Source organism: Momordica charantia, assembly GCF_013281855.1.
Source record: "Momordica charantia cultivar OHB3-1 chromosome 11 unlocalized genomic scaffold, Mcharantia_2.0 BLBB01000011.1, whole genome shotgun sequence".
NCBI classification, from domain to species: Eukaryota; Viridiplantae; Streptophyta; class Magnoliopsida; order Cucurbitales; family Cucurbitaceae; genus Momordica; species Momordica charantia.
The window spans coordinates 3127963-3149369 of NW_028275159.1; the positions used below are offsets into that span (position 1 = coordinate 3127963).

At 35.6% G+C, this 21407-nt stretch overlaps 4 protein-coding genes across 8 annotated transcripts; 3 read left to right on the top strand and 1 right to left on the bottom strand.

Annotated features, from left to right (window-relative positions):
• Positions 1 to 579: 579 nt before the first annotated feature.
• On the top strand, positions 580 to 3501 carry LOC111012825 (ER membrane protein complex subunit-like protein). Its single transcript, XM_022287097.2, has 5 exons — positions 580 to 893; positions 1510 to 1663; positions 2214 to 2311; positions 2420 to 2485; positions 3119 to 3501. The coding sequence occupies exons 1-5, from the start codon at positions 708 to 710 to the stop codon at positions 3155 to 3157; spliced, it is 543 nt and encodes a 180-aa protein (XP_022142789.1). The 5' UTR covers positions 580 to 707; the 3' UTR covers positions 3158 to 3501.
• Positions 3502 to 6265: 2764 nt separating this feature from the next.
• UBP22 (ubiquitin-specific protease 22) lies at positions 6266 to 9909 on the top strand. 4 transcript variants are annotated; one of them, XM_022281641.2, is made up of 3 exons: positions 6266 to 7358; positions 7937 to 8045; positions 8558 to 9909. In XM_022281641.2, the coding sequence occupies exons 1-3, from the start codon at positions 6576 to 6578 to the stop codon at positions 9337 to 9339; spliced, it is 1674 nt and encodes a 557-aa protein (XP_022137333.1). In that variant the 5' UTR covers positions 6266 to 6575; the 3' UTR covers positions 9340 to 9909. The 4 variants fall into 4 exon arrangements, with proteins under 4 accessions (XP_022137333.1, XP_087976110.1, XP_022137323.1 ...); XM_088119984.1 differs by having other exon boundaries at positions 8561 to 9909; XM_022281631.2 differs by having other exon boundaries at positions 6271 to 7348; positions 7927 to 8045.
• Positions 9910 to 10782: 873 nt separating this feature from the next.
• LOC111012018 (Myb/SANT-like DNA-binding domain protein) lies at positions 10783 to 15705 on the top strand. Of its 2 annotated transcripts, none has more exons than XM_022286045.2 (9): positions 10783 to 10940; positions 11824 to 12158; positions 12241 to 12391; positions 12544 to 12878; positions 12982 to 13129; positions 13504 to 13844; positions 13922 to 14072; positions 14168 to 14496; positions 15053 to 15705. In XM_022286045.2, exons 2-9 carry the CDS (start codon positions 11826 to 11828, stop codon positions 15563 to 15565), a joined length of 2301 nt encoding a protein of 766 aa, XP_022141737.1. In that variant the 5' UTR covers positions 10783 to 10940; positions 11824 to 11825; the 3' UTR covers positions 15566 to 15705. The 2 variants fall into 2 exon arrangements, with proteins under 2 accessions (XP_022141737.1, XP_022141743.1); XM_022286051.2 differs by lacking the exon at positions 10783 to 10940 and adding an exon at positions 10964 to 11122.
• An 899-nt stretch (positions 15706 to 16604) lies between these two features.
• LOC111010846 (putative phospholipid hydroperoxide glutathione peroxidase) lies at positions 16605 to 20232 on the bottom strand. Its single transcript, XM_022284422.2, has 6 exons — positions 19849 to 20232; positions 19152 to 19228; positions 18960 to 19021; positions 17938 to 18056; positions 17690 to 17857; positions 16605 to 16837 (listed from the first exon to the last, which is right to left on the bottom strand). Exons 1-6 carry the CDS (start codon positions 20116 to 20118, stop codon positions 16808 to 16810), a joined length of 726 nt encoding a protein of 241 aa, XP_022140114.1. The 5' UTR covers positions 20119 to 20232; the 3' UTR covers positions 16605 to 16807.
• Between the last annotated feature and the right edge of the window lie 1175 nt (positions 20233 to 21407).

A 21407-nucleotide genomic window follows, 5' to 3' on the forward strand; every position in this document is an offset into this window, starting at 1 on the left:
AATTAGTAACGAGAGAAGGAGTTCATATTTCTGGTATTTCGAAATCAATTAGTAACGAGAGAAGTAGTTATTTTATCTTTTCCAATTAGGATCCTTATTAAAAATTAAAAGACTTTTCAGTTACTTTTTTTTAAGTAGTTTGAACCTTCGACCTCGTTAACGGCTAAGTTAGGTCTATTGACTCTAATTTTGCAATTTATGTTGCATTAATTTAGGCTTTTTTTTTCTTCTTCCTCGAGAAACAGCATTTGTAAATTTAAAAAGTGTTGAATAGATGGTTAAATGATAACATTACTTTATAAATAATTTATTGTGTACAATAAATTATTACCTGGATTATTTTTTAAGTTAATAATTATTTTGATAGCTTTTTTAGTACAACTAAGTGAAGCTATGCTTGCTTTTCACAATTTTGAGAGTTAAAAGGCACCAAAATGAAATTTCAAAAATTAAAATAAGATTTCAACTCAATAAAATCAAAATGAGTTAAGGCATCTCATTTAGCATTTAATTTTAAAAAATTAGGAACGGAAATTAGAAATTTGAGATATTAAACATTTGGAAAAGTTAGATATTCCCATAGCACAAGGACTTTAATCTCATTGAACTTTCCGGACCATAAGCCTTCAAAAAGGATCTGAATCGTGAAAGTTGAAACACCGGAAGCGACAATCACCACCACCGCATAATTGGAAACAGTATTCGGAATGGAGAAGGGCAAGGGTTTGATGGTGGACGGCCGGCGATGGGCCGTCGACTTCACCGACAATTCTTCATCGTTCTCCACTCGCGATATTACTGATCCTCCCGGTTTCACTCGTGCTTCCCAAGATCAGGACGATTCAACTCTGAGCCGCCAGAAGAAAGATGCTGAATCCAATTGGAAGGCACAGGTGTTTCTCCAAATTCTATTTTGTTGGTTGATTAGGGTTTGTTATTCCTGATTTTTTTAATCAGTTTGGTTGTTGTTTTCTCACTGTTCCTGCTCTAATTTTTGCGTATTTCGCTGGGTGCTAGTTCTTGGATGGGATCAGCGAGTTTGGAAGCGCAGAAATAATCGATTACATTTTTAGGGAAATAGGGTGGATGAGATTGCTTTATAGTGGAAGCTTTGTGCTTTTCATTTGTAAGCAATTTAACTTTTGGAGCAAATTCAAAGCATGCTCAATGGTGAAAAATCGTAACGCTATTTTATAAAATGAGAGATTTATGAGGTAGCAAGGTCTTGATTTGTCATTAAATGCGAAGATCAGTAAGCCTGCAACAAGTTTAAACAATTTTCTTGACTGGTAATCGTTTTTCCCCCCTCGTCAAGAGTGTTTATCCATGTTGTGGACGTTTCTGACATGATATGAATCATGTGATGCAGTAACTTCAGTTCTAAGTATTTAATAGAGAAGATTTTTGTCCTGAATCTTTGTTCCGTGATGTTTTATTCTGCGTCTTTGTGCTCTTGATTAGAATATTTACAGTTAAATGGAGTAATCTAACATCGCAATTTATGAGCAGAAAGCTTGGGAAGTGGCGCAGGCTCCTTTGAAGAATTTGTTCATGATGGGCTTCATGATGTGGATGGCTGGAAGCACTGTACATTTATTTAGCATTGGTATCACATTTTCAGCTCTTTGGCAACCCATAAGCGCCCTACAAGGCGTTGGAAAGGGTAGGATTAATATTTACTCTCTTTCCCAACTGCTGTTATTATTATTATTTTCTTAAGTTTAGCATGCTGTTGCCTTAATTGTTCTATAAGCATACTTTACCCGAAGTACATATGAGGAATGTAGTATTCATACGACTCATACGACATTTGGTTCTTTCTTCATGTATCGTGGACTATTGTACCTCCCCTATCCAGATTAACCCTTTTTGAATGACTCAACATCTTCCGCTCCCACAATCTAAGCTCCGCAAGGTTAAAGATTGAGAGATCTTCTGATGTAGCTATGTCCTCATTGATATTTTCTACTTTTTAATACTCATTCTGATTTGTTTTTTATGGGTATTGTTCTTTTAACATCTCCCCTTTCTGCACCGGCTTCTAAAACACTAAACTAAATTCTGATTGTCCTGTTTGTATAATTCATATATAAGATATGAGTTTGTGAAGTGTATGAAAAAAAAATAGCATCATTTGTGGGATGTTAGTGATTTTATTCTAGTAGATTTATCATACTGTTGCCAGTTGGTATTAATATTTATTTTTCCTGCAGTTTTTGAGCCTTACAAGGACGGTAAAGTTGATCTTCTTGGACCTAAGTTACTGTTTATTGCTCTTAATCTTGGAGGTTTAGCACTGGGTGTTTGGAAGGTGAGTTTCTTTTTAGTTTTTAATCTCTACCTAATAAGTTCTTAACACTTCTTTAATATTTGTTGACCTCTGCTTGATTTTCCTACGTTTCAATTGTGGCTTTTGCAGCTTAACACTTTGGGGCTTCTGCCGACACATGTATCAGACTGGGTTTCATCCTTGCCACCTGCTCAGGTAAGAATCTTACTCCATCTCTCGGCTCTCTGTATTGCATGGGCACGTGCCGGGCTTGTGCATGTGATCTGAACTACTCACTAGTTGCAGAAATGATACTACAACCCTTTTTTTCTTGGCGTTCAATGCTTTAAGTATTTTGATATTGAAACCACTTTTGGGCTCTGTGCCATTGCCTTCGTGGTTTCAAATCTTGTGTTTATCCAGTAGTCTCAAAGCATAGAGTTCTATTTTTAGTTGTAGGTGAAAGTAGCGCAGGTTTAGACATCCTTGTGAATCTATGATATGATTAACTTAGGATAAATTTTCTGTGAAAGGCATACGGAAGACTACTTAACGTATGATGTATTACCATATCCTCGAAATCCATTTGTATGGAAAAATTTCACCGAGTCAATCTTGCTACTGAAACTCATAAGCTGATGAAACATGGACAGAATTGGAATGTGCTTGTTTAACAAAAGAATAGTAAATAGTCATGCCTTTTCATTCACTGAACTCATCGAATTGAAAGGAGTCGCTTGTGCTAAATAGAGTTTTGATCAGTATCAGCACCTCGGAAACTTAATCTCTATGACATTAGTCCTTCAATCCCCTCTACCATTGCTAAAGGTTCATCGTCTTCTTTTTCAGGAGGTCGAATTTTCCGGTGGTGGCATCCCCCTTCGTTAAGACTCCCCCCTGTTTCTTCAGCTACCGACTGTGAAACCGACAGAGGAAATCACGGTGCGACTTCTTGATGATCGAATTGCGTGGGCGGACTGCTTATGTTGTGCTTGAACATGGTATCTATTTATATTACGCCTGCATGGATGGTGCTTGATCAAGAACAATGTTAGAGATGTGCTGAAGGCACGGTTTTATTTTTATTATCATTATTTTTTAAAATGGTACTGAGTTTTTCTTTATTACTAGTTTCAGCCAGTAGAATGTGACTGACTGGTAAAACCAGAACAAAATGCTCTACATGGAGTATGATTAACATTTTGATTTAATGCATTACAAATCTAGCGTAATTCTGGTTGAATATATAGAAGATGGAATTTCTAATATGATGTATAGTATATAATCTAATATCAATTATCGGATTTTTTTAATTAATATCAGCTATTTGTCACATAATGCTAGTGCTAAATAGAGATTAAATATGATTTAAAATTTAGAGATTGCAATTTTAATTCGTTAAAATTTAGAAGCTAATTAGGCATAAGTACATGGTTTTCTATATTTAAAAAATGGTATAATTCGTGGTTTTTAATATGATACGAGATATTTTTGCTTTCAATTTGTACTTCTTTACTCCCGTAAATTTGTAAATGAGAGATTATAATTATGTTATATTATTTTTTCACTCGAGTAAAATTTCCAAATCTTTACGCAATACCCTAAAAAAATCATCGAATGAGAAATAATTAATCCAAAAAGTTTTTTTTAATTGGTAATTAATTCAAAAAGTTGAATATGAAATTTATACTTCAATTATTATTGGCATTCTTAATAATAAATGATCATCCTCCGCTGGGACATTTGCAAAAGGAAAATTCTTCTGTTGTCTCCATCATCGGTCTCTCTTAACTCTGTGCTCGATTATTGTCCGCCGCTAATGGATCTCGTCCCCCTACAACTGAGCATCTACGACGGCACAGACCTTCCGAATCTAATTTGCGTTGCTGTGGAAAGCCGTATTTTCCACGGCACGACCGGCGATTGAATCTACCGCCGTGGTGGTCCGTGTGCCAGTTTCGCCGGCAAGGATTCCGGCAGAGCCGTCGTAGAGATGACCGAGAACGACGAAGAATCGAGGTTCGTAATGATTGGGAATGAAATTTCTCGAGATTTTGGCTACTTTTGGCTTGCTGAATGAAATTTCGTGAATATCTGTTTCTAGGTATCTGAAACTCCTTAGAATTTGCACAAATTTATCGGTATTGTATGAACATTCAAAATCCTGGAATACATTAGCCATGATTGATGTGAAAAAATCATTTCTCTACATCTCTTTAATGGTAGATTTTTCATTGTATACGAGTTTTTTACCCTTTCAAATCAGTTTGGCAAGTCTTATGTTCTTATAACCGAAGACTTCTATTCAACACCATACCAAGAATGCCAATCCTCCATCATTCAAGCATTTTAGTTTGTTTTGATCATTGCAGAATTGTGAAATTGCAATATAATCTGCTCATAAAACTCATTAATTTTGATGCAAGAGATGATGTTCTTTTTATTTGTTCTCTTCTTTTCTTTCTCTCTTTGGTAGATGCTCTAGCCGATGGAAGTGATTGTTTGACTGGACTGTTTGGGAACCTTGTACATCCACCATCTGTGGAGGGTGCCAGTTTCTCAGTTGCTACCATTTTATTCAAATAGATTCATCTTCAACTATCCATAGTTCCTCATCTAAATCATTGTAATAAGCTTTTGGGGGTCATTAATCCAAATTTTATGTGAGCTACAATTATCGTATATGGTTATCTCGTGAGATTAATTGAAAAATATAAAATAATAGATCACTTTTGATGATAGACTATGACACAGAGCAAATTCAAAGTAATTATTGAAGTTGATAGTTTGATCTTCGATGATGGTTGAACTCGTAAGAGAAAGAAAAAGAGTACAATTTTTGTATCAGATTGGACCCCTTATAGTTTATGATAGGTGGATCTAGTAAAATAGATGATTCCTAGATACTAGTTTCCAGTTTGAATAAAAGATGAGATTGAGAAATTTCAGTCATCGGTCATCGAGAGGGACAAGAACAAGTAGGAGTCGTCCTATCTACTTAGAAAGATTCTCGAAGAATTTCTAATGTTATCAAAATCAGATTCTAGAGTACTTCATCTCTGAAATCCTTGACTACTACTACGAGAAGACCCATTTGACTCGAGATAAATGAATCTTTTCGTTTTATTTGAAGGACGAAGTTGGAAAAATTAGTGTCCTCCCCACGAGGATTGCAAATATGTGATGATAAGTAATCTGTGGCAAGCAAAAAGGAAGAATCTGTGACAAATCAAAGACAAAAAAATCTTATTTTCGATTGTTATTTGTCTTCCTAGCATCTTCATATGAAATCTTGACTTGGATAAAAATCGTGAAGTCAAACTTGTTTGGCATTCTATTAAAAACTACTTTTGGAATAGAAAAAATAAAAAACAAGGGTGAAAAATATATGTCATGAAGAAAATATTTATATCTCAATATAAATGTCTTCCTAAGCCAATTTAATCACCGATTTAGCTCTTAACATTTAAGAGATAGATATTTTTTTTTTCTTTTTGAAATCAGTCTCACAGACAATATTCGGTACAATCAAACAAAAATTCTAATACAACTTTAATTCTTGATACCTCGGAATGAGTTGTTGAACTTCTTGTATTACATATTGAACAAAACATAAGAGCCCATTCAAAATTATAGTATTATGACATAGTCCAATGATAAAGCATATATCATCAACCAAAATATGAGAGATTCAAATATTTGATTTTGATTATTGGGATGAGTGGATAGCTGGTAAGCAACTTCTCGAACTTAGCCAAAGTTAAAGATAGTTCAGGGTTCAAGCACATTGAGTTCAAACTCTTACATTCAAAATATTGAGCTCGATTGATCACCACGAAAAGAAGTAGAAGTTCTTGTCGAAGATGCTATGATCTACTTTCACTAATGATTTTAGAGAAAATCAAAGGAACTGCCCCATAATTTGATGGGCCTGAAGGGGGAAATGATGGAAATTGGAATGGTGGGTATTATGAGTTATTCCAGTCAAAAGCACCGCCTTTCCTTCTCCGCTAAGTCGTTCCACTTACCTTCCCATCCTTAACCTTAAGCTCTGTTTTCTCTTCTGCCCCTCGCCTCTCTCTACGCTTTTTCCTTCATAAAACGTGGGAGATTCGTCAAGCCAAATCCAAATTTTCCTCTTAGTTTTCCATAGCTAAACAACACATTTTTTTTTCTCCTTTGAGTAACTTCTATACTTTTCACTATCCCCTTTTAACAGTCGATTTCTTCTTACATAATATAAAATCATCCGTTTGATTTTCTAACAAAACAAATCTGTGGTTCTGCTGTGCATCCCTTTTTGAGCATGTCCCAAAGGAACCCATCTTATGCAAACCCAAAACCATGCAATCATCTCGCAGATTACAAGCTCAGATTTGGCTTAGACGGCTATAAATCCCTTCAAAATCGCCTTAAAACCACCCCCAATGGCAGAACCAGTATCCAAAACCCCGATTTGGAGCTACCCAGATGCTGTTCTTGCGATGGGTATAAAGGAAGACTTTACCTATGCTTGATTTGTGCTTCAATCTCCTGCTCGAATCACACCCTTCTCCATAACCAATCTGAAAATGGCCACGATTTGGCTGTTGATCTTGAAAGAGCTGAGCTCTTTTGCTATTCTTGCTTCGATCAGGTTTACGACCCCGATTTTGATCGTACGGTGATGTCGAAGCACATCATCGCCGCACCGGAGAAATCGCAGGCGGCGGCGGCGGCGGCGGAGAGTATTGGGGAGAGATCGAGTAAGAGAAGGCGATTGGGGTCTTTAGATTCATCGGATTTGAAGAAGTTGAAACCGTTGATTTCTGTAAAAGATCAGCGGTCGAAATCGTGCTACCCTTTGGGATTGAGGGGGTTGAATAACTTGGGGAATACTTGTTTTATGAACTCTGTTCTTCAAGTGTTTCTTCACACTCCTCCTTTGAGCAATTACTTCTTGAATGATCAGCACAACCGTGAAACTTGCGGGAAAAGACCCATTGGGCAGCTGTGTTTGCCCTGTGACATTGATGGTATTTTTTCTGCTGTGTTTTCTGGGGATCATATGCCTTACAGCCCAGCCCAGTTTCTCTACAGGTCTGCCATTGTATGTCTGTTTGTTTTTCCTGAGGTTGTTATCTAGGTTTCTCTCTTATTTTTTTGTCCCAATGCCTTCATTTTCTCTGTTGGGTGTTTGGTATTTTTCCAGTTTGAAGCTCTTGACAGAGTTAAGTTGTCTATGTAGAAGAATAAGTAGATGGTTCGAAACTATGTAACTCGATTACCATTTTATTTGAACATAATGTTGAGACTGTAAAAGTGTAAAAAAGATTAAATTTATCCTGACTAAGATCTTGAGTTTAGTGTTAATCTAATCATGGTAGGAGACTCTTTGTAAAACTCTTGCAATGTCATTTCCTTTCCCATCTCTATTAGTTTTGATAGTAACTTGCTGGCTCTCGTGCTAATTTTCGAATCAGGTAAAGTATTGAATAGACCTTAGTTTAAACTTTTTGGTTTAGTGGTGGTTTGATAGCAGTCGTTCTTCCAAAAACTGAGGTTTAGTGTAGTTTGTCGCGATTCTTTGGAGTGATTTATCTGTCTTTGAATCTGATGGTCATTTAGATCATATGGGTATTTTCTGAACTTTTCAAATCTTGTTTTCCATCTCTAAGCTGGTGGCAGCACTCTGCAAATTTAGCATGTTATGAGCAGCAGGATGCCCATGAGTTCTTCATCTCGGTTTTAGACAGAATCCACGAGCGAGAATGGAAATCTAGGAGTCAAGATAAAGGTGAAATGTTACTTTTCTCTGCTTTTAAATTAAAATTCATCTTTTTTTTTCTCTCTCTCTTTTCTCTTCCATGTTAAATGTTTAAAGAGACCACTTGTTTCTCTGGTCCTTTGTTGGAGCCTTATCCTATGAGTGTGACATCTAATTTGGCTGTTTCTGAGTATTTTGTATCCTATGGAGTATTGGATGGTTAAAAGTTCTATGTGAAATAAATAAAGGCATATGTTTTAATGAGTAAACGCAACTGTTGGTTGTTTGTCTGGGACGGTGTTATACTTAGTCGGGATCGGTGTTAGAAGAAACTAGAATGATCACACTTCATCGTGAAGCGGTTTGAAATTTAACTTAGATGAGATAAGAATGCATTAGAATAGGACGAACATGCTTCATCAGAACGGTGTTTAACATATAACTTAAATGAACTAGAAAGGTGCTAGAACAGACTATAAAGATAATCTGGGTTTGGATTGATTTTTGTATCTCTCACATGAAAACTCCTTTTTTTTTTTCAGCAGAGAATGGAGATTGTAAATGCATTGCTCACAAGGTATTCTCTGGACAGTTGAGATCAGATGTAACTTGTATGACCTGTGGGTTCACTTCAACGACTTATGATCCATGTGTGGACATTTCACTTGACTTGGACACCCGGGATTCCGCTTCTAAAAACAGCACTGGCAAGTCTGTGAAGCCAGCGGACTGCAGCAGTACATCGACACTTTCCGGGTGTTTGGATCTGTTCACGAGGCCAGAAAAGTTGGGATCCGACCAGAAACTTTTCTGTCAAAACTGTCAAGAAATGAGAAATTCAGTGAAACAAATGTCTATCAGAAGGCTGCCGTTGGTACTGTGTTTTCATATTAAAAGATTTGAGCACTCTTTTGTCAGGCGAACGTCGAGAAAAATCGACCGGTATTTGCAGTTTCCTTTCTCCCTGGACATGATCCCGTATCTGTCATCTTCTATTATCAGAAACAGGTATGGTAATAGGATTTTTGCTTCCGAGGGGGATGAATTAGATTCTTCATCGAAGTTCGAGGTTTTTGCGGTGGTTTCTCATTCAGGGACGCTTGAATCTGGCCATTATGTGACATACTTGCGATTGAGAAAACGATGGTATAAATGCGACGATGCCTGGATTACCGAAGTTGATGAAGAAATGGTGAGAAATTCGCAGTGTTACATGATGTTTTATCTACAAAAAGTGGTCAACTACAAACCAAATGAGGATTTGAGCTGCCTTCCAATTTCTCAATGTAACGATGCATTCCATCAAATCGCTGGTTGCTGTTAATCGTGAGATCTGCTGAAGGTTTCTCGATTGCGCCTCGTACATTCAACGCCGATAAAGCATCCAAATGAAAGGTCAGATGATCAGTGTACTTCAGAAGAGGAGATTGACATATTCTCTTCAAAGTTGTGTCCTTGAACGTTTCTGCTGCTTTATCTCTTTGAATGCGAGAATTTGGTTACCAAGTTTGAATCATTTACGCTCGAGAAATGAACTGGACAAATGTGACCTTAAGTGGGTCACTGAGGTCCGACTGATGGGACAATTTGAAAGCAAAAATGTCATCGATGGCCAACAAAATGTTCACATTCGATGTTCGATGTTAGACATTCGAATGTGTAGTGTTGATTCAGTGATGGCCTGAGATCAATAACAGGTGCAATATGGTTTGTAAGAGCATTGATGAGCCATGGGAAGGCTGTTACATTTTTTTTTAATAAGAAAGCCAAAGGTTCAAGGAATTCAAAACTTGATCTTTTGAAAATTGTAATAAGTTCTAAGCCCTGCTCATCAAAAGAAAAACCAAATCCTGCATGGTTAATTCAAGATTCTGACTTTTGTCCTTTTGAATCATCCATTTCTATAGATCTTCTTGAATCAATGAACATAGTTGTCAAAATGCAGACATTATTCTCTTTGGCAGTGATTTAAACATATGCTGATATTTTCATATGTCATGAGTTTAACGTCTGACATGAATGAAAGTTGAATTTATTGTAAAAAAAATGAAAAAAATATAGAAGTATATACATATATATTAGTATAATATTACTAATATGGACATGTTAGTATTAATAATTTTAAGTTTTTAATTAGTTCAAAAAGTGTGAAATGTTTATTTATTAATTTAAATATTTTTATATATTAATTTTTCTAAAAATATCCATCGACGTTGACATTTTATATATATATATATATATATATATATATATATATATATATATATTAATATTAGGAGAAGTATAGGTTAATATTTTAGACATTTATTTACATATTTTTTCTACATTAAATCAAGATGGTAAATCAATATTTATTTACATGGTGAAAAATTACATTTAAAAAGCTTAGAAATTTACTTTAAAAAGTTGGTGTAGCATACCATCCATGAAAATTTATGGAAGGAAGTAAAATCAAAATAAATAAAACAATATTTATATATAATTTTATGGCAAGTAAAAAATGATTTGAAATTAATAATAAGCTCAATCTTACTGGTTAGATTGGATTGATCAGTTATTCGGGTCATTAAAGTTTTAACATCCCCACTCAACATTTCCATAGATATCCACCAAAAGATCTTGGTTACTATCCAGTATTATTAATGATGTAATATTTAAAGATAAATATTATAATAATACGAGAAACCATAGTGTGGTGGAAATGGGCCTGGCCCGCTTAATTTGAAGCCCTAGAACTAGAAGCATACGAATATAAAGAGCTCTCAGGCCTGTATGGCAACAGGCACAAGCTGCCTCCGTGACCAAACAGCTCTGAAGTTATTTCGCCCTTATCCCGGATTAGGGTTAACTCTTCCGACTAACAGATTTTCTTAGGCGCCAACTGAAACTCCTTCCATTTCCCACTCCTCGGTACAGCTACTACAGGTAAAACCACCTTACAGTTCCACCCTCCTCCTGCATTTCTTCTCTCTGCTTGTTTTTCTGTTCGCCGTTCGAGCGCTTTTGAGGTATGATAACGTTCAAGCATTGTGTTGCGTATGATCGAATCCTTCAATGCTGTTTACTGTCGTAATCTAGAAGCTGAATTTGCTCATGATATCACGAAGGTGTGTTACGTTGGAGAATACTTCGATTTATGTGATTTTTTCGTTCTTCTTCGTTCTTCGCGGATTTAAAATTTTGGAACTGGCTTAATTCAAGATATTGAAAATATTTTGAGTAGGCGGGATTGCACGGAGGTGATATTACGTGTGGCAATGAGTGTATAAATTATACTTTTGATTTATGACGTATTCATTCTTAATGCAAGCAGATTTTTTATGATTCTCCATTGCATTGTCCTGCATGTTAATCTGCGCAGTTTGTCTAATAGTGGCTGCTTTGGAAGTGTTTATGATCATTGTTGGATCATTGCATCTACAAATATTATTAATTGAACAATAACGACCAATTTTCTACTCCCAGTGTGGTGTGGAAGTCTTTATAGATCTTATTAGAGGTCGACATGGAGCCGGTAGAATCCTTACTTCCTTTTTATGAGAATTCAATATATTGTTTTGAATTTTGAATGCTTTAGTTCTCCCTTGTCCTTACTCTCGAGAATAGTTAGAACTTAGAAGTGAAGTAATTCATATCAACTTCTGTTTTCCTGTGTATATCAAGCATCCTAAGTTCAATTTAATCCCCTAGGTAATGTCTTTGCAAAAGGCTATTCCTAGAATTTAACCTTCCACCTTGTATAGCATTCCTTGCATATGAATAAAGCATGTATAATGAGTAATCTAAGACTGTTAATGATTTCTACAAGGAATGGGCAGCCAAACTATTACTAGTCATGAACGCTCCAGGACATATTGGACTCCGGTGATGGAACGTTACTTTATAGATCTTATGTTAGAGCAGCTTCATAGAGGAAACAGGAGTGGGCACACTTTCAACAAGCAGGCATGGACAGACATGCTTATGATGTTTAATGCAAAATTTGGATCCCAATATGATAAAGATGTTTTGAAGAGTCGTTATACAAATTTGTGGAAGCAATTCAATGATGTAAAGAACCTATTAGGTCATAGTGGTTTTTCCTGGGATGAAAGTCGACAAATGGTGCTAGCTGACGACTATGTATGGGATGTTTACATCAAGGTGAAACATTTAATCTTATTATGAATCAATCTGAAGTGTGATAGTGACTTGCTGCGATTTTAAAAGACGGCATATTTTGCAGGCCCATCCAGATGCACGATCTTATAAAACTAAAGCAGTGCTGAATTTTAGTGATCTATGCCTGATATACGGATATACTAATGCTGATGGAAGATACAGTCGATCAAGTCATGATATAGACTTTGATGATGAAGCCCAAGCTGTAAATACAGGTAAAAAAAATTTATATTATGGACTTGTGTTTAACCCTTGTAGAATACATAACATGAGTAATGGCTCTCTTTTCCCTGCCTCTTCAGTAGTGGGCAGAGTCAACTTTCCTATAATATCGACTTACCCAGTTACCCTCATTCTCAATTTTCAGGTGATGGCATTGGCTGCTCTGCACCTCCTGATCGTCTGAGGACAGACTGGACGCTAGAAATGGACCAATATTTCATTGAGCTCATGTTAGATCAAGTAGGAAGAGGCAATAAGACATCTAATACATTCAATAAGCAAGCATGGACTGATATGCTTGCGACGTTTAATGCTAAATTTGGTCCTCAACATGGCAAAAGGGTGTTAAGACACCGATTTAAGAAATTATGGAAATACTACAGTGATATTATGAATCTACTTCAACAAAAGGGGTTTTTCTGGGATGAAGTACAACAGATGGTTGTTGCTGAAGATGATATTTGGGATGCTTATGTCAAGGTATCTCTTCATTTACATTTTGTTGTTAAAACTTAATAGTAAATTCCTTTTCCCTCACTTATTAATTTTCTTCTAGTGTTGTGATGGACTTTAATGAATGCAGACACACCCATTTGCACGAAGTTATAGAATGAAAGCTTTACCAAACTACTATGACTTGGTCCTCATATATGGGAATGTAGATAATGAGAATCGGAATCAGTTGCATCTAGATAAAAACCTTCAAGAAGACATATCAGAGGTAAAGGGTGGTGAGTCAAAAGTTCTTTGTAAACATCTTGGTCTTTTACAAAGCTATTGAGAACCAACTGAAACCTTGTGATGGAGATTACCGGAAGAAAAGGAACCTTATCAATACTTATCCACACTTTGTATCCTAGACTATGTACGATTGGAAAGGGATCATTGATCTTTTCGGTTTCTTCATTAAACTAGTTAGAGAAACATTTTAGTTATGCCGTTGGTTAATTTGGTTTTAGAAACTCTCGATGGCTGATAATGAAGCTTTTGTTTTTATGTTTTGTGTAGAAAAAATAAAAGATGCATGTGGATTTAGTTATATAAAAAATAAATGATTTTCATCCATTCACTTTGCAGACATAATAAAAGTGTTATGCACCTGCAGGAGAAACAAATGAGAATCAAATGCCTACCCTCGGTGACCGTACAAGAACATATTGGACACCCCCAATGGATCGTTACCTTATAGACTTGTTACTAGAACAGGTGCATAGGGGCAATAAAATAGGTCAGACATTCGTAAGTCATGCTTGGATTGACATGGTTACTGCTTTCAATGCCCAATTCAGAGCTCACCATGACAAGGATGTTCTGAAAAATCGATACAAGCATTTGAGACGGTTGTATAATGAAATAAAGATTCTTCTTGAACAGCGAGGATTTTCATGGGATGAAAGTCGCGAAATCGTTACTGCTGACGACTACGTTTGGGACACTTATACTAAGGTTTACACTGTTTCCACTGAATGGTTTGAGTTTTTCTTCCCCATCCTGTTTCTTCTGCTTATGTATTAGATGCACAGGAACACCCTGATGCCCGATCTTATAGAGTTAAGACTGTACCAAGCTATCATAAGTTGTGTATTATATTTGGTGAAGAATGTCCCGATAGAAGATATAGCCGTTTGGCCCATGATGCTGACCCAAGTAATGAAGTACCTGTTCTGATGACTGGTATGTATAATTAGTCATATTATCTCAATTTATGGGTCTGTTTCTTGGAGACTGAAAAATATGTTGCTTTAGCAGTTTATATCTGTAATTTTTAGGTGATGATCAAGTCCCTGCTGGACCTTTACCTACGACGGATTGGACACCACAGATGGATTGCGCTTTTATTGATCTTATGTTAGAGCAGTTGCAAGAAGGAAATGCCATTGGCCAAGCATTTAGTGAGCAAGCATGGACTCAAATGATCATATCGTTCAATGAGAGGTTCAAACTTCAATGTGACAGATTTGTTCTAGAAGATCGTTATTTCTGGTGGATGAAGCAACACAATGAAATCTACAATCTTCTCAATCATAGTGGGTTTGTGTGGAATGAATCTGGACAACTGATTACTGCTGAGGATGATATCTGGGAAGCTTATGGAAAGGTGACTTCATTTCCCGATACTTCAATATTGTAGACATTTTCATTACATTTCAACAGAAATTCCATGAATTTTGCTTTTGGATCAACTGATTAGGAGGCTTTACCCAGAGAACGGAACGGGTGTACTTATATCGTTTGTAACGCCCCTTTGATATTCTTATTATTTTTGGTTTTTGGGTTTCTGTATCTGAAATGTTATCTTATAAATACTACTTCCACATGGGGCTTTTTTTGGTTTTATTATCTACTTTTTAAAACATCGTCAAAACCTAAGCCAATTTTCCAAAACTAGAAAAAAGTAGTTTTTATAAACTTGCTTTTGTTTTTTTAAATTTGGCCAAGAATAGTGAAACACACACCAAAGAAATTGAGAGAAAGCAGGCATCACTTTTAAAAATTGAAAACTAAAAATAAAATTGCTATTAAACGAGCTTAAATTCTATGTAATGGTAGTTTTGCTTTCTTTTGTTTCTTCTGCATTCTGCTTAGAAAGACTTCAAATTTTGATGACTTTAAATGAAGACATTATTGATTATCCTATGAACAAAATTTTGCAGGAACATCCAGATGCCCTTATGTACAGAGACAAATTCTTAGGCTACTATACCAATTTGTGCAAGATTTTCGGAAATGTAGTAGATAAAGTAGTCATTGGTCAGTGTACGGCCGAAACCGATCACGAGAATCTGGAGATAAAGATGGATGGAAATGGACACCTACAATTAACGTCTAGAGATATTCAAATTTCTGAACAGAGGAAGCGTCCATTGGAGACGATATCATCAGACAGAGGACTCGATAAGAAAGTGCATAGAACCGAGAACAGCGTGCAAAAAACTCTCTCCGAGATGGCAGGTGTTGTCACCAGATTGATGAACATGAAGCAGCACAATAACTACAAAGTAGTAGAAGGTGCAATAGATGCACTTCAGGCTATACCGGAGATCGATGACGATCTTATGTTAGATGCTTGCGACCTCTTAGAAGACGAAAAGAAGGCGAAAACTTTTTTGGCCTTGGACGTAACCCTGCGAAAGAAGTGGTTACTAAGGAAGCTTCGTTCTCTATAAAATCATTGACAACAGGTATCAAAGATTCCTTTATGCCAAGTATTTTGCAAAGTTCCTTATTAGTTTATAGAGTAAAATAGGAATGATGTTGATAGTTTCCCATATTATTATGTTCTAGTTTTGTCCATCTCTCCATGATAGATCGTTGAAACGTATAGTCATATTTTACTTATGATATGAAAGTATTTTGCAAAGTTCCTTGTTAGTTTATAGAAGGGAATAATGTTAAGTATAAAAATGGAAAAAGGTTTCACTTCTCTTTCAATCTCTTAACACCAAATAAAGAGATGAAGTTTTATAATTATTGTGGTCAGCTCATGGCCCATGGGTTTGCCCTGTATAGAATTGTCAGTAAGATAAGTTTAAAAAGTTAAAATCACTTTGAGGTTCTGAAATAATTAAGAAGTTTTTCTTTTTATAAATAAATAATTAAAAAGTTCAAATCATACGAATCTGCTTACAACAAAAATCATCCAACTGTCCAACAAAATCCTATGATTTTAAATGTCCGTTTCTTGTAGGAAAAAAATTTGTCCCGTGAAATGAAATTAATTAAGGTGCATTAACGTGGCTAAAATACCAATACATTAATTAAATAAAAACAGAATTAACAAGTCAAAGCTTGATAAAGAAAATTCACTCTTTCTAAAATTATAGGATATGTATAATTCATGCAACTGGGAAAAAAACCGACATTTATCTTTATTAAAAGGTCCAAAACAAAATGTTTAGAATAGGCAAACAATCCTTCGAAATTCCATAATTTTATAGAAATATAGATGGATAGTTATTTTTGGAAAAACTATACAATAAAAATCCCATAAAAATGACATAAATTAACAATTATTACACGAATCTAAAATAAATTTAAAATTCTTAATATTAATACTACATAACGAATCCATATCAATTGATTTTTTTAATATATATTTCGTGATATATAAAAAATTGTGATTTCACCGTGTCCACGTAAATTGAATACCTTGCTCTTGGGCTGCAGACATTGCCATCCGAGAAGGCAACATCCCGCAAGAAGTAATATCTCAAACTACATCATTATAAATATGATATGGTTAAAATTACAGGACAAGAGACCAAGTAAATACAAGTTTAACTCATACACGGTATCCATACAATTCAATGTCGATAAGCCTCTGTAACGGTAAACATATGTACATTCCTTCTTCTCTTTTCTTCCTCTGATGATTTTAACTGCTGTAAACTTTCTCCCCGCTCGAGATTTTACGCGGCAACAAGCTTTTGGATGTCCTTCTAAGAAATCAAAATAGCAAAAATTGGAGCTGGAAAGTGTTCACAACTCAAAAAAGCACTTTATTTTCAAGAATTATAGCTTGGTTGCTGACTCTGAATGCATAGTTCACGACCAACAAAGGAATACAATCATAGTTAACTTTCCACATTTACCCTCTGCATAAATTCCCAATAATGTGAAAAGTTCCAGCAGACCAAAATTTGGAGCATGATATATAAGATTCTATGATCTAATGTACATACATTCTATCAGTTTCATCATAAAGGATTTCATAGCATATCCTTGGGGAGTCAGCATAAAACTAGGCGAAATTTCTAATGCGGTACATGATTTAAGAGATTGTTATCTCGACTGAAAGCTGAATCAACAATGTCAAACAAAAATATTAGGGCAGTACGTGGAATAAATACTTCGTGGATCATCAATGACTGAGAAAATATGCCTTGAAAGTTAATTTCATTTTTCGTTTTCTGTTTTTGAAAATTATGCATGTTTTTGTACAATTTCATTTCACCAAAACATTTTTGAATTCTTAGCTAAATTTAAAAAACAAAATCTAAATTTTCGATTTCTTTTTTATATAATATAATTTGACATAGATTTCAAAAATGTTTATAGAATAGAACTATATAACAAACCAGAGAAACACATGGTTGAAAGTAATGTTTTTTTTTTTGTCAAATATTCGTTCGACTAATCTCACGAGACATAGTTGAAAGTGATGTTAACATTACTAGATTGGAGAGATATGAAGAACACAACTTAATAGCTAAAACAGTCAACGCTTGCAAAAATTATATAATGCAACGAAATTCAGAATGATGCACCTTAAAAAATAAAACCAGCCATACCTCAATTTGAAAAGGTGATGTTGTTGGAGGGTATCTCTCAACAACTTTACCATTTTTGTCCACCAAAAATTTCTCAAAGTTCCACTTGATAAGATCGCCTAAAAACCCTCCAGCATTTGATTTTAGAAACTGATATACTGGAGCAGTATTCGGACCATTGACATCGACCTGATATACAGCAATTCTATTACTATTTTGCTACGTTCGCATTAAATTGCGTCCCGTGATAACATATACAATCGATATACCTTGTCAAAAATTGGGAACTCCGCTTTGAACCTTGAGCAGGCAAACTGCTTGATTTCTGGATTGGACCCAGGTTCTTGACCTCCAAATTGGTTGCAAGGAAAAGCCAAAATCTCCAATCCTACTCACCCCAGACAAAAACACATACATGAGATTGTGATAATACATACTTCTCAGATGTTATATAAAATAATATGGACAATTCTTTCCCAAACCAAACACAAATCTCTCAACTCGCTTGGCTGAACCTGATATCTTCGTCTGGGAGAGTGAGAATTGACTCATACAGCTCAAATATAAAAGAAACTGACCAAATAACATGTGCCATTAAAACCAATATGGTGACTGAACATATATCAGCTCTTTAGAAATTCACAAAGTTATGTTATGCACAGCCCACACTATTGAGCTTTAAGCTTCTTACTAGCCAAACGACTGTTCTTGCTATGCATGTTCAAATATATGCACCAAGTAGTAAGAAGATTCATAAAGAACTAAGATTCCTATCCATCTAATTCACTTCAACAAGTCAACAAGTTCGGCTGTATATCTGAAGGGGAACATCTTCTTAAATACACTACAAGCTCCAAATTTTGTAATCTACAGGGACGCTATTTTTATGTTGCCTTGGAAGTTCTTTGAGCAATACACGTGGTAACAAAAGATGTTCATTCATTCGCTAGGATATTTTCAGCCAACTTTGATGTCGAATTTCATTTAAGAAATGCCAAAATAGAAAAGAACTTGAACGAACACCTGCCATAGAGGTAAATTGGTGTAACCAAGACAAATACATATACACAGTTTTAGACTCTCGTCTACAACTTATTCAGGCATATTAACCAAAATTAGGAAAATAAGTCTTGTAGAGGAAGGATCAATTACAGTAACCATATTATAACTGAAAGAAAGCCACAGAATCATTGATGGAAAAAACTTATCAGATTAGCTAAAACAAAGTATTCGTCAGGTGTTCAACGGAGTCCCAAGAAATAATGCAACTCCTACCAAAGCTTTTTCATACCTTGAGCTTTATACTTCTCATACAAGTGTGACAGTTCTGAGTAATTTGCAGTTGTCAAGCCACTGGAATAAAAAAAAGAAATCTTTAATGAAATAATAGAATACAAATTTATAATAAGCCTTTTCAGAAATCCAGACTGCATAATTTAAGGCTAAGCATCTAGCCTAACCAAAGTTAGCTAGGGTTGAATACCATCTAGAAGCAACGTTTACTATCAATAGAACCTTCCCTTTGAACTTGCTCAGAGAAACATCTTTTCCATCAATATCCTGCACCAGAAAACACTCTCCTACTAAGTCATAAGCATCCTAAAGAAATCCATTTTGAAAATTTCTATTCAGCTTCATAATACATTCAAAATTAACTTCCTGGAGGGAAGAATCTATGCTCATTTGTTAAATCACTACTAAACCTAAAAATTTAAGATAATATGTCAAAGACGTGTCTCTATCATACATGAGCTTTGAACATAAATTTGATTCACGAAACCAAACACGTGAACCATTAATACCAATGGAAAAGTAACGAAAATCAGAATTCACACAACCTAATATCTTGTTAAATCGAAACTTACCTCAAAAGCTTTGGTTATATGCTATATTTAATTTTCATATATCTACATAGACATCATTCGATGCAGAAAAACTTCTTTACCGTTTTGGCATGAAAGAGATGGACAGACAAAACCGCAAGTTTCAAAATTAACTACAATTCAGCATTGACTCTTGCTGAAGTGTATGTTGCCACAGCGAAATTGTATTCTCCAGTCAAAATTCAACAAAAAATCAAAAATAAGCACAGACAAACCACAATTCATCATCACTCCAGAGGAACAATATTGAAGAATTAACACTCAAACGAAAAGGAATAAAAGTAAACATAAAAACACCTTAACAGTGAAGTCATAAATATTCTTATCCGTAGCCGCCCTGGCCGAAACACCAGAAAATTGAGCTTTCGAGAAGACGCAACGAGAATTCAACGACTGCAGAGGCAAATTATGGCGCAGAAAAGCCGACTTGGAAGAGCCGAGCGAGGTTTTGAGGGATGGAATCAAAGAAGCAGCCATGGAAGGCCAGGAAGCAAGAGAAGCGCAGAAACTTGTTCCGGTCTGCGAACAGACATTGAAAGGAGCCGAGAAGGAGGCCGAGAAAGACATGGAATCCCTGAGAATGCGGTGGATTGGGAGATGGAGGACCGGAAATTGACCTGTGAGTTGCAGAGCGTTTCTGAAGAAGAAGAAGCAGATTGCGACTAACTGTGTAAAAATGAATGGCACATTTTTCGAAGCTCTTAATAAGCATTTTAGTGTGGAAGATGTGCTTACACGTGTTATTAATTTATTATTGCCTATTATATTTATTTATAGCTAATTTTAATTTCTCATTTTTGGTGGTCCTTGTGAGTAATTATTATTAAGGAAATTTTGTGCTTTATGGTTTCTTGTCGTCCTTGCATTGCATGTGCCTCTTAATATTTTAAGGAAACAAAAAAGGTTGCCAATTTCAGAGTAATTCAAATAAGCATGTTATGGCAGAGGGTGGGAAAGTCGCCTTTCATTTGCTATCGTACCAAATTCTATAAAAGTTTTTATTAAAAATTAAAGCCTTCGTATTTTCACGACGAGAATTTGAAATCATAATCTCTTAATCATAAGTAGATATCAAGTCACATCGACTCAAGTTTTTTTAGAAAAAGTCAAACTTCCATATTAAATAATCATTTCAATAATTATTTTTTTTAAATAATCTCATTAAAAAATGAATTTTGTTAAATTTCTTAAGAATGTTGGTTAATTTATAATACAAATTATATAAAAGCAAAATCTTAAAATATTATTAATACATGTCCAAAAATGTAAATTAACGATAATGACTACTAATGATATATATATATAATATGGAGGGAGGGAAAGAAAAAAATGAAAAGTGTAGCTAGAGGTGAGCGTGGAAATCTGAAAAATCGAGCCAATGGATCGAAAAGAGGTCGGTTGGTCGGTTTTACACACTATCGATTTTGGGGTTCCTAAATCGAATTTGTTGGTCGGTCGATGGCCGTCGACTAGACGATACCGATCGAGCGACCGACAATATAATCTAATTTCTTTTTTTTATTAACAAAAATCAAACATTTGTTTCTCAATTTAGGGTTTCTCTTTCTCAAATCTCAAGTTATGTTCTTCCCTCACGTCGTCGCTCACTCTCTCCGCACTCTCTCAATTCGCTTCGTCGTCGCCCTCCGCCATCATCGTCTCCGACTCGCCGTCCAACCACCCATGTCCAACCGCCCCCTCTTCTCGCTGTCACTCTGTTCTCCCTCATTCCCTCTTCTCTTCTTCGCCTTCGCCGTCGTCGAGTCACCGTCCAACCTCCCCCCGTCTCTCGCCGTCGCCGTCCAAACTCCAACCACCCCCGTTCTCCTCGCCGTCCAACCGTCCTCTGTTCTCCT

Bases quoted from the DNA above. Each gene is read 5' to 3' on its own strand.
- LOC111012825 (XM_022287097.2), top strand. From the start codon at position 708: ATGGAGAAGGGCAAGGGTTTGATGGTGGACGGCCGGCGATGGGCCGTC. The intron at 894-1,509 runs GTGTTTCTCCAA...ATTTATGAGCAG, and splicing joins AATCCAATTGGAAGGCACAG to AAAGCTTGGGAAGTGGCGCA. The intron at 2,486-3,118 runs GTAAGAATCTTA...CTTCTTTTTCAG, and splicing joins CATCCTTGCCACCTGCTCAG to GAGGTCGAATTTTCCGGTGG.
- UBP22 (XM_022281641.2), top strand. From the start codon at position 6,576: ATGTCCCAAAGGAACCCATCTTATGCAAACCCAAAACCATGCAATCAT. The intron at 7,359-7,936 runs GTATGTCTGTTT...AGCTGGTGGCAG, and splicing joins TTCTCTACAGGTCTGCCATT to CACTCTGCAAATTTAGCATG. The intron at 8,046-8,557 runs GTGAAATGTTAC...TTTTTTTTTCAG, and splicing joins ATCTAGGAGTCAAGATAAAG to CAGAGAATGGAGATTGTAAA.
- LOC111012018 (XM_022286045.2), top strand. From the start codon at position 11,826: ATGGGCAGCCAAACTATTACTAGTCATGAACGCTCCAGGACATATTGG. The intron at 12,159-12,240 runs GTGAAACATTTA...CATATTTTGCAG, and splicing joins TATGGGATGTTTACATCAAG to GCCCATCCAGATGCACGATC. The intron at 12,392-12,543 runs GTAAAAAAAATT...CTCAATTTTCAG, and splicing joins AGCCCAAGCTGTAAATACAG to GTGATGGCATTGGCTGCTCT.
- LOC111010846 (XM_022284422.2), bottom strand. From the start codon at position 20,118: ATGTCTTTCTCGGCCTCCTTCTCGGCTCCTTTCAATGTCTGTTCGCAG. The intron at 18,057-18,959 runs GTATGAAAAAGC...TGGGGTGAGTAG, and splicing joins TGAGAAGTATAAAGCTCAAG to GATTGGAGATTTTGGCTTTT. The intron at 16,838-17,689 runs GTATGGCTGGTT...TTGATTTCTTAG, and splicing joins CATCACCTTTTCAAATTGAG to AAGGACATCCAAAAGCTTGT.